Here is a 15,413-nt window from a genome sequence, read left to right as displayed (position 1 = left end):
GTATTATGGATGTGAGGCAATCTTATCTTGTCTGTGAGCAAACAAAGATATCAGCAGTAGGTGAAAAGCAGATGTGATAGAAAGTGAATGTGCTACATGTGTTAAAGTTTATCTGGTTGCATAACAAACCTTACATTTCGTTGAATAATTGTTTTCCTATTCATGCTATGTTAAGAAATCAGGGATGAAGTATATCAGTCTCCTCTATAATGAACTTTGAAGAAACTTCCAGCACAGATTTTGATGCTGGTCACACTGTGACAAATGACAAGTTCACTTTTATGGGGGAAGGGGGGGGAAGGCTGCTATACAGGTGAGACCATTGTTCATATAATAAGAGGACAACTCAAAAATCCTGTGAGCCTATAGCTTGCAAAGGACAAAATGTATATATTTTGCCCAATAACATAATATGCTGTTTATTTCATCTTTCTAGCATTCATTTTGAAGATATGACTGCTTAGAATTGTGACCTAATTTTGAAATACTGTATATATACATATATATATATATAGTGATGCTCTATAAAAGAGCATATGATCTCTATCAGGAACAACAGTTTAATTATTGGATATGTTCCAAGAAGTTAGCACTAATGAATTCCAATGAATGTCCAACAAGATCAGGTCCAAAGCCTTGACAATTAATCTCAACAAACCTTGGCTCGTTCTAGTTTTTGCCGTTGCTCATGAAAATGGGGAGACGTCTTTAAAGCTAAAAGGGGGAAAAAAAAAAGAAAAAAGAAAAATTAAATATAGTAGAAAAGTAAATTAAACAAAGTAAAAATTAAAATTTTATTTCTCATCGAAATATATTACTTTATCAATGCATAAAGATAGGATAGCAAGTATACTTCAGAAATATAAAAGGTTGAATTCCAGGTGACTGGAGCAGAGTACCCATAGTACCCTACCCATCTATAAAAAGGGATATAAAACTGGATGCAAGAATTACAGAGGTATTTCTCTACTGAGTGTTCCTGGTAAGATTTATGCAAGTATACGTGAGAAATGTTCCTTTATCAGAGGAATTACTTATAATGCTTTTTAGATAAATCCATATATGTATTTTAAGTTCATATTCTTTATATGAGGCAAAAACTAGTCAGATCTCTCTGAGCAATTAAAACATTTTGTATTTTGTATCAATGACAATCAAGGAAAAGAAGGTGTAGCCATAGTATTCAACACTAAATATGAGGCTAATCTTCTTGAATGGCAGACAATTTCAAATAGAGTGATGTGGACAAATATCAGAATCGGGGACCTGCACAATGAGACTTATTTGTGCCTTCCCACAGAAGTTTCTGCTAAGGTAGAAGTGGAGGAATTTTTTGAAGCTTTAGAGAAAGTAACTAACACAAACAAAAATGAAAAGTTGGTCCTTGTTGAGGATCTAAATAGCAGAGTAGTGTAAAATCTTGTATAGAAGGATTTTAGAAAAAAATTTCTTCTATACCGATTTTACTTGGGAAATAAAATTTAATTTAGTATATTTATAATTTGATTAATACTGAATACAATTTTGCTGTAATAAACCCGAAAAAAAAATTGTACAGACAAAGAATTAACTCAGATGGGATTAGCATATAAGACCTGACGTGATCGCAACTCATGAAGGTCAGTGAAGTACAGGGTTTCCCGACTTGACTCAGCGACTGTCAGGTGGATGAGAAGACCCCTTCAGGAAAATCTGGGCAATTAAATCTGTAAGAGTTCAAAGGTCGGGAGAGCAGAATAAAAGGGGGACAAATCGAAGGAAAAGAGATTTTTCGGTACTACGCTTTTTCGGTAGAAGGCTTGCAGTAGTAGTATTTTGTCGGCGCAAGCCTTTCGGAGGCTATGCTTTCCAGTTCCAGTTTTCCTTTCCTGCTATAGCTACGAGGAGTTTCCAGTGTGTCCTGCTGTTCCAAGGACAGGGATCCATGTCTCGCCAGCTGAAGCCCGATGATGATGATGGGAGGCTCTTAATAGCAGTGCCGATCTACTTCAGAGTCCCACCACTAAATTCCTTGACAATCTCCGCATGTGAAGTATTATCGATATAGTAAAAAGTGCCCATGTGTCAATTTTACCAGAAAGTAGAAGAACATGTCAACGATCACTAGGATCTTGTGTAATGAACTAGATGACAAAGTAACAAGACTTCTGTATAGGACCTTCCTAGTTGTGAAATTAATGACAAAGATTGCTGAATTTTTTTTTGTTTGTTAGCATAAAGAACAATAGTATGGATGGAAAGCAGATTTGTTGAAAATAATTGCAAAGTAGTATACAGAGATATAAGGAATTAGATAATGTTATATAATGAAGAGGGAATAGTATGTGAAAGTTCTGTTAAGCCTAATATCGTATATAGTCTGAGATAAATTAATGTAAAATATGTGCAGGTCTGCTCCAGAGTCTGAATTAATGGGCGTAATTAATTGCATTAGTCATTGAGCTTAAGTGAGAAATGTTAAGTAATCCAGTGAAGAACCAGACATGTGAATTTTATGTATTTTCCATGTCAATTTTGATTAGTCAATTTAAGTTGGATTAATTTAGTATGTGTAGTGTAAACTTTATGTACTTTGATTTGGCATGAATAAATTGTTTTGTTTGCCAAATAACTTGCCTGATTCTGCCTGACCAATGCACTTCTCATAAAAAGACAGAACCTGTGTGACCTTAAGAGTAATAGTAGCCATGACTGATGAATAGTAGATTTAAACGTTGCTTGACTTAGAGGTTATTAGAGATAATTCCGTGTTGTGCTGGGCGCCTTTCTTGCATATATGGGAAACATATAAATTCCTCTACCGATCTCTGATGGCCCAGTCGAAAATACAAATACATTTTCAGAGATCAGCGTGAGAAAAAGCCAGCCATTTTAGAAAAGGAAATTGGCTCCAGCCAGAAGTAATTCCTAAATTCTAAAATACGTACACGTGAAATAGCATAGACCCGACCTTGAGGGGGGGGGGGGGGAGATTAAATTGATAGACTGAAAGGATTAAAAGTAAGAGTCTATTTCAAGCAACAATATTAAAGCAAAGAGATTATACACTCAGAGTTATGACTTATGTTAAGTTAAAATAAAGTAAATAAGTAAAGAGAAGAAATATTGAAAATTTAAATAAGAATTTAAATACACAAAAGATATCATTATTTTACAGTAGCAAATGATTGTCAGATATACCAAAATATTTGGGGAAAATTTGGAGAACAGAGCAAAGCTAATAATAATGACAAATACTTGGTGGATATCTGCTCAAGACACGGACTGGTTATTACTAACACCGTGTTCAACATAAAAATGTGCACAAATTCACATAGAGAGAAGATGAAAGGAATAAGAAAAGTCTCATTCACTATGTTATTGTTGATAGTGATGTTTTCTCTCTAGTGCAGGACACTAGAGTGCACAGAGAATTTGAAATTGGAAGTGATCACCATTTAGTCTTGAGCATAATAAAACTGAATTTCATATTGAAAAGAATAACATGTAAGAAAGTTTTAAAGCAAATAAAAGTTGAGCAGCTCTCAGATGTGAACTGTAGACTGAAATATACAAACATTATTCAAGAAAAAAAATGAAAGAGTTTGAGAACAGGAATCAAACCTTGGAGATTCAGTAGCAAGCTCTGAAGAAAACATTGATTGATTCAGCCAGAGAGGCATGGCGAGGTTGTCCGCAGGAAGAGAAAAATCAGAACTCCATGGTGGACACAGTAAGTTAAAGAGGCAGTGAAGGAAAAGAAAAGCATATCAAAAGTTATTGGCAAATATATCAGCGTGTGCTCTTAGAGAATGCAGAGACAAATATAAGAAAGCTAAATGATGTATAAAACTAGCTAAACAAAAGTCATGGGAAGACTTTGGTAAGAGCATATGAAAATAAATATCAAGAAGGTGGCAAGATATTCTGGAGGTTGTTGAATAAATGGAGGAAAGCATGCTGAAAAAGGAATTAGAGATGGTAAAGATGATATGAAAACTGGAGAAAAAGATATCCTTTAAGTATGGAGTAATTACTTTGAAAAATTGCTAAATGAAACTATCAGTGATGACAGCACAGTGATAAAAAACACTAACCAGGCATGTAACCAGGAATACATATGCATACTTGAAGTAGAAAAAGCCATCAAAAGTCTGAAATGTGGAAAGGCAGCTGGAGTAGATGATAATCGACCAGAAGTGCTCAAGTATGGAGGTATAAAAGTCTTACAGTGGCTGCACTGCATAGTTCAGAGGGCCTGGATAGAGGGACGAATTCCAGATAATTGGAGTAGAGTTCTCATAGTACCCATATATGACTTGGTTGGTGAGAGTAGCTAAAGAGAGGTATGAACAGCAGTTAGCTAATGAAGCCAAAAAGAATCATAGGGAGTTCTTTCGATATGTAGCCAGCAAAAGAAAGAACGATTATGGAAGGATGACATTGATTGGAGGAAATGGTATAAAGACAGCTGTTGCAGAATGTGTGGTGGAGATACTTAATGAGCAGGTCATAAAGATCTTTCAATCTTGTGAATGTGACTTCATGGAGAGATTGAGAGCAGTTGATGATGGGGAGGAGAGACTGACTGTAAGTGAGCAAGAGGTGTTTGGGGAGTTGAGTAAACTAGATGTAAATAAGGCTGTGGGACTTGATAATATATCACCGCGTATTCTGAAGGAATGTTTCAGAGAGTTGACACCTGCCTTGACATATTTTTTTTTTTTTTAATACGAGTCTTTCACTTGGTCAAGTTCCTAAAGAGTGGAAGGAGGGCAAGATTGTGCCACTTCATAAAGGAGGTGATCGAACTCAAGCATCAAACTATAGGCCTATCTCTGGGTCAGGTGTTGTGGTTAAGTTGTTGGAGAAGCTTGTGAGAACTAGGATCCAGAGTTGGGTTGACAACAATGGTATTATCTTTGATGGACAGCATGGATTTGCTAAAGGGAGGTCATGTTTTAGTAATCTACTTACTTATTACAATGAAGTGACTGCTTCCTTGGGCAGAGGAGAATGATACACAGTAATATACTTGGATTTTGCAAAAGCTTTTGATACAGTACCTCATGATAAGTTGACAGTCGAACTAGAGCAGATGGGGTGGATATTAGATTAGTGCATTGGATTGGAGACTGGCTAACTGATAGGTATCAACACGTTGTGTATGGGGATGCGATATCCAGGAAAAGGAAAATCACTAGTGGAGTGCCTCAGGGATCTGTTTTAGAACCATTACTATTTAACATGAATATTAATGATATTGGCAAAGATTTGGATGGAGATATTCAGTTGTTTGCAGATGATGCAAAGTTGGGACGAACCATAAAGAGTAGTGAAGATGTTGTAGCCTTGAATAAATTGAGTGATTGGGCAGGCAAATGGGGATGTGAGTTCAATGTTGCAAAATGTCAGGGTTTAAAATTTGGAAAACAAAGATGGGATGCAGAATTTGTGCTTGGTGAGAATATATTGTTGGAGGTAGAGGAAATAAGAGATCTGGGGGTGATAGTGGGTAAGGATCTAAAATTTAGGGGACACATTGCCAAAATTGTGAAGACAACACAAAGACTTCTGGGAATGATGCGGAGAACACTGACGTGTAGAAGTAGGGAGATTCTTGTTCCATTGTATAAGGCTTTGATAAGGCCACACATGGACTATTGTGCCCAGATTTGGTCACCGGTTTTCAGAAGGATGAAGAGATGTTGGAAAGGGTCCAAAGGCGACTGACTAAGATTGTTTCTGACCTCTGGAATGTTGAAGATGAGGAAAGATTGAGAAGATGTAATTTGCAGAGTCTGGTGGAGAGAAGGAAGAGGGGAGATATGATAGAGACCTACAAGTTGGTAAGGGGTTGTTATAAGATCAGTGGTGGAGAAGATCTACAGAGAATAGTGAAAGATCAGGGGAGAACCAGAGGTCATCCCTGGAAACTGTATAAAGAGGGTGTGAGTAGGGTAGTCAGAGCCAGGTTTTTTTCGTGCAGAGTTGTGAATGATTGGAATGCCTTGTCTGAGAATGTGGTGTCTGCAATTAGTTTTAGTGTGTTTAAGACACGGTATGATGAGATGTGTGTGTGATAAAAGGACCTCCCAGATGAGTCTTTGACTCCATGAGGTCTTGGGTAATAATAATAATAATAATATTAGCATCCAGGAATGCGTTAGCAGAGGTAATCTTAGTTGGTATATTCACTTAAACAGTGAATGGGAGAGGAAAGATGAGCAAAACAAGTGTTCTCTGCCAGGTTGGCAAGAAAAAGACCCAGAGGAAGACCAAGATATAAGTGGATTGATATGGTAACAAGTGCCTTAGAAGATAGAAATATAAGATCTGACAATGTTGGAGCCTTGACAGGTAACAGAATGATTTGGAGGAAAATTGTAGATAGGAAGTTAGTAACGATGTAAATTTTTCATGTAGTGCTATCATATCCTGTACACCCCTTCACAGCAAATGTCAGGAATTTGATGATGATTGATGATTCTTTATATGATTTGTGAATTATTTACATGTTAAGAGTGAATTCATATATACAAAATAGCTTTCAGAGGTGAAAGCTATTTTCACCTTTGAAAATAAGAATCAAACCTTGATGATTCAATGACAAATCCTGAAAAAAACATTGAATGATTCAGCCAGGGAAGAATGTGGTGAGGTTCTCTGTAAAGATAAAAAAATCAGAACTCCATGGTGGATTCAGGAAGTTAAAGAGGAAGTCAAGGGAAAGAAAAAAGCATACCGAAAGTTCCTGGCAAGTAAGTCAGCTTGTGCTCTTAGAGAATATGAAAAAAGTGTAACAAAGTGAATCACTGTGTAAAACTAGGTAAACAAAAGTGATGGGAAGACTTTGGTAAGAATATAGAAAATAAATATTTGGAAGGCAGAAAATATTCTGGAGAATATTGAAAAAGCTTAGAAATGGAAGAAAGAGTACTGTAAAAGGAAACGAAGATGATATATTTAGGTGACATGAAAACTGAACATAATAATATTCCAGATGTCAGGAGTAATTACTCTGAAAAACTACTAAATGAAATAAAGCAGTGTCAGCATGATGGTAGAAAACTGCCAACAAGAATGCAGTCAGGAATACATATCCATACTTGAAGTAGAAAAAGCCATCAAAAGTCTGAAATGTGGAAAGGCAGCTGAAGTAGATGAAATTCGACCAGAAATGCTCAAATATGGAGGCATAAAAGTTTTACAGTGGCTGCACTACATAATTAAGATACCTAGTCACAGGGGTTGAATTCCAGATGATTGGAGCAGAGCACTCATAGTACCCATCTATAAAAAGGAATATAAAACTGAATTTGAGAAATACAGAGGTATTTCCCTACTGGTCAGATTTATGCAAGTAAACTTGTGAAATGGCTAAGAAAAATTATGGAAGAAGCTCGGTGAAAAACAAGCTGGATTCAGGCCAAACAGAGGTCAGGATCAAATTTTCACTTTGAGACAATTGAGAAATCTTGGGAATATAACAAAGATTTGTATTTAAGTTTTGCTGATCTGGAAAACTATGCCCCAACAACGGACCATCCAGATGAAGAGATAGAAGATTTCTACGAAACATTAGAATCCACATTAAATAATTCTAATGAATTCTACATAATTATAATGGGTGACTTTAATGCCAAAATTGGAAGCAGATATGACCATCTGAACTCCATCGGTAAATTTGGACTTGGACAGGAGAATGAAAGAGGAGAAAGACTTCTTGAATTTGCAGAAGAAAATCAACCGAAAATGGACTTGGAGAAGCCCAAATGGACAAACTTACAATGAAATAGACTTCATCCTCTCCAACAGAAGATATATAATAAATAATACGGAAGTGCTTAATTTTAACACAGGAAGTGACCACAGACTAGTAAGGGCAAAAGTATGGATCAGCAAAAAATGGGAACGGATTAAGCTCATAAGAAAAAAGTTCAATTTTGTGAATCTACAAAACCTCTACCACAATAAAAGTTGTTATAGAGAATCACTCAAAAATGAACTAAAAAAGTTAAACACAGCTACTATCATCAATGATGCTAATGAAATATTAACAAAATTTATCTTGAATTGTGCACTAGAAATAGGAGGTGTAAAAAGGCACCAAAGAGAGGAAAAACTAAGACAGGAAACCTTAGATCTGATGAAGAAAAGAGATATGAAAAGAAATTTGAATGACAACAATAAAATAGAATATCCGGAAATTTGTAAAACTATACGTAAAAGGATGAAACATGAACTTAGATCGTATAATACTAGGAAAATTAAAGAAACAATAGAAAACAATAGTAATATGAAGGCCCTAAGACGAACATTATCATTTGGAACAAAGGAAATAGCTGCTGTAAGAGGAAAATATGGTGAACTCATAAAAAATAGAGATGCAATAATCAAAAGAATTCAGGAATTTTATACTGAACTCAATGAAGACAAAGACCGGGACATCCAAGAATCATCTATGGATAACTTGAGTGAGGAAGAACATGATGACCCTGAGATCTTACACGGTGAAGTGGAAATGGCACTGCGGGAAATGAAGAATGGAAAGGCCCCAGGAGAAGATGGAATTATAGTAGACTTCTTAAAACTGGGAGGAAGCCCTGTCATCAAACAGCTGACTAAACTCTTTAATAAATGCCTAAAACAGAGAAAAATTCCAAAAAATTGGAACAATTCACTTCTAATATTAATTTTTAAAAAGGGCAATAAGGAAGAAATTAAAAACTACAGACCTATAAGCCTACTCCCCACCATATATAAAGTTTTCACAAAAATTATAAATAATAGAATAAAATCTAAACTACAGGGAATGCAATCCTGTGAACAAGCTGGATTTAGAAAGAATTACAATACTTTGGACCATATTCACACATTAAGACAGCTCATTGAAAAATCAATTGAATACAATAAACCCTTATGTCTGGCCTATATAGACTATGAAAAAGCATTTGATTCAGTTAAAACATCTGCAACACTAAAAGCACTTGAAACCCAGGGAACTGAGAAACCATATATTGAAACACTAAAACATATTTACAATAATGCACCTTCTGCAATTAAATTATATAAAAACAGTGAAAAGTTCCCAATACAAAAAGGCATCCGGCAAGGTGGCACCATATCTCCCAAATTATTTACAGCTGCACTAGAGGAAGTCTTTAGAAGCCTTGATTGGGAAACAAAAGGAATAAACATAAATGGAGAAAGGCTGCATCATCTGAAATTTGCAGATGATACTGTCCTAATAGCAGATAATCTTGAAGATCTGGAAGAAAGGCTAAATCAGCTAAATGAAGCCTCCAGAGAAACTAGATTAAAAATAAATAGAGAAAATACAAAAATAATGATGAATAAATACATAAACCATAGAACTATCAAAGTTGAAACCATGAAATAGAACAAGTTACTTTATATGTATATTTGGGCCAATTGTTATCCTTTGAGGAGTGCCAAAGAAAAGAGATTGAACGAAGAATTCACCTTGGATGGATGGCTTATGGGAAAATGAGAAACATATTCAGAAGTGACAATCCTATGAGTCTAAAAAAAGGAAAGAAGCTTTCGACCAGTGCATACTTCCTGTCCTATGGAAGAGAAACATGGACTTTAACAGAAGCCCTAAACAAAAAGCTGAGAACAACACAACATCACATGGAAAGAAGTATGCTAAAAATAACATTAAGAGATAGGAAGACAAATATCTGGATAAAATCTCAAACAGGTGTCATGGATATTGTAAAATACATCAAACAGGCTAAGTGGAGATGGGCTGGCCATACTGCCAGATGCAGTGACGGGAGATGGACTAGAAAAACAACAGAGTGGAGACCGATGGATGGAGCAAGACAAAGAGGAAGACCGAGAAGAAGGTGGAGAGATGAACTGGAACAAACTGCAGGATTGAGATGGATGGGAGAGGCAGAAAACCGAGTGATCTGGAAAATCATGGGGGAGACCTTCGTCCACCAGTGGACAGAACCAGAAGGGTGAAGAAGAAGAAGATCTGGAAAAAGCATATCAAGGTGCCAAGAGGAAAGCTCTTCAAAATGCTACATTATATCATCAGATTATATCATTATATAATCAGATACTTCCCAAGAAAGCACAGCAAGATCACTGTCACCAGCTGGTTGTAAAAAAGTCATATTCTTAACAAAGATCCCTTTCTGAAGTTATGAACGAATCTAACACTCTTTGACCTCGAGTTTCTTCTTTCACACGCTGCTTGATAAATTGTCTCATCAGGCAAGGAGATATGGTTAATCTAGGATAGGATAATAGCAAGATAATAGATAGAATGATAATGGAAGGATAGCAGTTTCTGAAATATAAAAATACTTTTTATCTGCACAGATTAAACTCGCAAAGAAACCCATGATGTTTGTTTTGAAAGTAGGATTACTTTTTATTATTATTTTTATTCAGGCCTCCATGGAGCCAAGAAACTCATCGTGGGAGGACCTTCCTAGGAAACACAAACACAAATACCACTCCTTGAACTCATTGGCCATTCTTGCTCTCATCAGGCAATGCATTCCATGGTTCAACCACCGTCCATGCAAAGAAACCACTTCTCAACCTCTTGCTCACAGTTTCTTTTCGTAACTTCTAGGGATGGCCTTTTGTCATCACTCCTTCCCGCTGTTCCACCAAGTGAAAGAACTCCCTAGTGTCAACCCTGTAACTACCTCTCAACAGTTTATGTCTCGATCATATCTCCTCTCCTTCTTCTATCCACCAAACTCTGCTGTCCACATTCCCCTTAGCCAATCCTCATAACTAACATTGTACAGTCCTGAAACCATTTTTGTTAACTGCCTCTGTACCCTTTCCACAGTTAATTTATCCCCTTCAAATCCTGGTGACCAAATTTTAGAACAATAGTCTAAGTGTGGTCTGATCAGAGTCTTCTACAACGGAATGATAACTCTTATCTCCGCAGGTCAGCGTCCTTCTCAGTATTGCAGCAATCGGAGCATATTGCTTCCTGATTTTCAGTTTTCTATCAATCATCACCCCCAGATCTCGTCTCTCCTACTTCCTCCATCCAATCGAGTATGCATTCCCCCCATCGATGGATCCCAAACTTCAAGACTTTACATTTTGCTGCATTAAACCGCCACACCCATTTATTTGCCTATCTGTTTGGTTTATTCAAATCCTCTTGCAGGGCTGCCACATCTGCATTATTACCAATAACCCTGCCCAGCTTCATGTCATCTGCAAACAACTGAATATCCCCTTGCAATCCACCGACAATGTCATTGATATAAAGGTTAAACAATACAGGTCCTAGCACTGAGCCCTGTGGAACCCCACTTGTAACCTTCTTCCTCCTTGACATTTCCCCACCATACACAACTCTCTGATACCTATCAGACAGCCAATCCTGAATCTAGTTGACTAATCAGACATCTAAAACCATGTGCTGCAACTTAAGTATCAGTTTATCATGTGGTACCCTATCAAAATATAAAACATGACAACAAATCAGGCTTGGTTCAACCTAGGAACTATTTAAGAACTCAAAAAGGAGATGAGAAGTCTGATTCCTCCACCAATGGATCTTATGTGAAAAATTTTTCTTTAAAGAAAAATTTTTCAGAGAAAGAATAGGCCTTTGTTAAATTGTGAATGAAGATATTTTATATGTTTTAATACTTCATTCACATTTAACATAATCCACCATGTCATAGGCAAGACTTGTAAATATTATTTGTTGTTAGTCTCTTGCTTGTAATATATAATTCATATAAATGCTTTGGGTTTTGTTTGTTATTAATTATTTAATCTTAGAATATGTAATAATAATGAAAAGACTATATAAATGTCATTCATTTTAATTAGTTTATTCTGTAAAATTTATTATAAGAAACTGTGTGTATGTAAATTTAAATGTATATTATATGAATTGCGATATATCTTTTTATTTCTGTACGTAAGAGTGATTTTATGTAATTCTTCTGATTGGATTTGAGTGGCTGCTGAAGGAGAAATGGAGTTTATTTTAAAAAGCCAAACGGCTATTAGGCTTGGATTTGCCGATAGTTCTTTGGCATGAAACTCTTAATCGTAGTTTTCGATCTCAGAGTTTCGCATACTGGCTGTAAAATAATAAGGGATTTTTATCCCCTTAATTTAGGTGTTTATTTTAGTTAGCTCATGCTGAGAACATGAGCTATTGTGTATAAACAGAGAAGCCAGTGGATATAAGCTGAACTGCTTAGAACCGGATTTTGGCGGGAAGAAGGAATGTAGTTGATTGGAAAACCAAAGTAAGTAAAGGGAAAAGCTTTAGAGACAGCAGAGAGACCGGTTGTGTGTAATAGAAGGGGGAGTTGATACATGCCGTAAATCGACTACGAAAGGACCGGGAATTAATAGACATCGTGAATTACTTCTATGGGAGTTCTGATACTACAATATTTTCCAAGTGGTTTGTGGAAGAATAGTGCAGAACTGAAGTTAATACATAGAAGAAAATAAGGAATTAGTAGATAACTGAAACCTAGTGAATCAAGACTTGTATGTCTATAATTCAGTTATTATAGTGGAAGATTTCTTTAGAATTGTGTAGCCATAAAGTAAAAGGCTACAAGAATTTCAAATGCGCCTATGCGAATTCGATGTGTAGAAGCAGTAATCCGGTAAGAGTTGTCCTTTCTATAACCTGTGTGAAGCAATAACAGTCAACTCCGTCGGATATATTTTGACCTTAGCTGTGATGTTATGTCAATTAATGGTCGGATGTTAAATGTACTGAAGTACTTTCCCCTCGAAATAATAAGTGTTATGTTGATCTATTAAGTGTTAGCTGACTGAGGAAGAATATAGTGTAGCGTGTCATAAGATTAGTTATTGTAACATTTGGAAGGTTAAACTTTTAAGAACTATTCTCAAATTGACTGAGCATAAAGAACTGAAAAATGAATGTTTGATAGTTAATGGATTGTAATAATTCTGAATACTTTAAACTGAGTTAATATATTTATGATTTAATTCATCTAATTGGGTAGAGAGAACTATGTAAAAGAAGTACTGATACTTTAAGAATTAAGAAGTGTCAACATTAGCCATAATCCTCAAACCTAAATAAGAAGTTACTAATATCTGAATATGAATTTTTGTAATTGTTCAATTTGATAACATTTTGCAGACAGTTATATTTGAATGTATATGTTGTACTATTCCACATTAAATGTTTTCTTTTGTTGAGTTAAACTTGGTGTTTGCCTGATTTTCTTTCATTGCACCGCTCATAAAATTAATCGGACCTTTGCGGAAGCCTTAAAAGCTATTAATAACCTCGGCCTGAAGATAAAGTGATAATGTAAGTATAGTTGATGATTGATTCCTCTATATAATTTAGACTAATCTGAATATATGGTGGCACAGTATAATATAAATTTCTTTATATTCAGATGAGCATCAATCAACAACTAATGAATAAAAACGGAATTTAAAGAGGTAAAGATAAGATTAACATACCAACAGAAATGGAACAGTCAGTTAAGTGGGACGTTCCAACACTGTTATTATATTATCTTCCATCAACCATGGCCTCTGAGATCACAATAATCTTTGGCCAGGCTGATGCTATCAGAGGCACCAATTCATCTCCTTTATTTCGGATACTTCTGGCATTAGTATAAAGCATAAAGATGGCACTGCTTCTATATCTATCATTATCCTCTCTAGACCCCACTGAATTCAGTGTTACCTCATGTCGTCGTTCTTCCCCCAAGCACCCATTCCCACAAGAGGATATCCCTGCTACCATCCACCCTGAGAATTCTAGTTTTACTACACTGACACATCAACTTGTTCAGAAAATAGTAATCTCTCTCCAGATGCCTTCGTCCTTCCTTATTCAAATGCAAACGGTCTCTCACATACAATTCCATTCTGTACTCAAATGCCCTCCAAGCATCCACATATTCCAATCCCCTCTTCTGACACATTCTGACTATTAAGCTATTCAGTATTACTGCTCTTCTGCTCTGCTCGTCACTGTCATACCTGGACAACACACACACAATCTTTCTCCGCTGTGTTTTCTTTTGTAGAACCACAAGCAAGAATCTCAGATCTCTCGCTGCCGATTTACATTGCCTCTCAAAGTCATTTGTGCTCACCATCATAATCATTTCATCCATCGTTTCACCCCTCTTAATTGCCACACTTTCTATTGTCCCTCCGGGCAAACACTCCTCTGGCATCTTATCTTGCACACCACGGAGCAACGAATCTCCATATATCACAGTTCTTTCCACTCTGTTCCTTGATTGCTCACCTGCAACCCTCACTCCCTCTCCTCTAACTCTCTCACTCTGTGTTCTGCTACTTACCTGCTGTCCTGGCATCACTCTATCCCTGGTTCCAACATTCCCTCGCATTCTTCTCATTCTCTCTCTCTCTTTCTGTCTGTTTCCATTCTCTCCTCTTCTATTATTCCCATAACTCTCTCTCATTCTCTCCCTTCCACTGTTCCTATTTTCTCCTCTTCTTTCATTCCCATACCTATCTCATTCCCTCCCTTCCACTGTTTCTATTCTCTCCTCTTCTAATCATTCCCATACCTCTCTCATTCCCTCTCTTCTATTGCTCCTATTCTCTACTCTTCTATCATTCCCATACCTCTCTCTCATTTCCTCTCTTCTACTGTTCATATTCTCTCATCTTCTATCATTCCCATAACTCTCTCTTACTCCTACTCTGATTCGCCTTGCATTCATCTCATACTTCTCATCTCATTCCCGAGACATTCCACCATCTTTTTCAGTTCATCTATGTCTCTCTTTGCAAGTTGGCCACTCCTACTCACCATTCATACAGCCAATCATGACCATATCCGAAAACTTCCCAATTATTTCTCCACACTCTTATTTCTTCATTCATATTTCACTGCTCGTTATTCTCACCTATCACACTACTCGTCTCTCGATCTCCCGCTCCTGACGCAACAATCTGATATCATAGCATCTAACTCACTGAGTTCCTCCCAGTGCCTACATTGTAAGCATATATGCACTCTCCCCCCCCCCCTCCTCTCACCAGCCAATATCCATCTGCTGGGATGCATACATGGTCATTTTTTTAAAACATCCAATTTAGCCCATTATTCAACTGGAACAATTCTGTATGGCATAATTAGCTCTCTCTCTCTATATATATATATAGCTCCCACCAGCAAAAGGTTTTTCTGTAAAGCTATACTACAAATGTACCATGGATTGGCTAAAGATTTTTCTTTCTATATTTTTATTAATTATATATATTATATTTAAGTATTTTTTAAATTTATTTTTAACATAGTCCAGAAATCCTGCTCTAGTGACCAACTATGGAACTTTTTCAAGCCTCTTTAGGTCTCCAATAAGCAGGATGGTGGTCTTACACTAGAAATGAAATTTATATGCCACCAAAAG

At 36.4% G+C, this 15,413-nt stretch overlaps 1 protein-coding gene across 4 annotated transcripts in view; it reads right to left on the bottom strand.

Moving 5' to 3' along the window:
* The window catches only part of LOC150102880 (uncharacterized), a 539,029-nt gene that overhangs the window by 395,876 nt on the left and 127,740 nt on the right, over positions 1-15,413 (bottom strand). For all 4 annotated transcript variants that reach the window (XM_090397682.1, XM_090397680.1, XM_090397684.1 and 1 more), the window contains exon 4: positions 659-714. In XM_090397682.1, the coding sequence (XP_090253808.1) occupies positions 659-714 (56 nt within the window). The remainder of the gene's footprint in view (positions 1-658; positions 715-15,413) is intronic.

The sequence above is a fragment of the Typopeltis vanoorti genome, chromosome 9, assembly GCF_054136105.1.
Source record: "Typopeltis vanoorti isolate ZY-2024b chromosome 9, IOZ_Tvanoo_1.0, whole genome shotgun sequence".
Classification (NCBI taxonomy): domain Eukaryota; kingdom Metazoa; phylum Arthropoda; class Arachnida; order Uropygi; family Thelyphonidae; genus Typopeltis; species Typopeltis vanoorti.
Note: the sequence above shows the minus strand (reverse complement) of the source record. Positions and strands in the feature narration are given on the sequence as shown.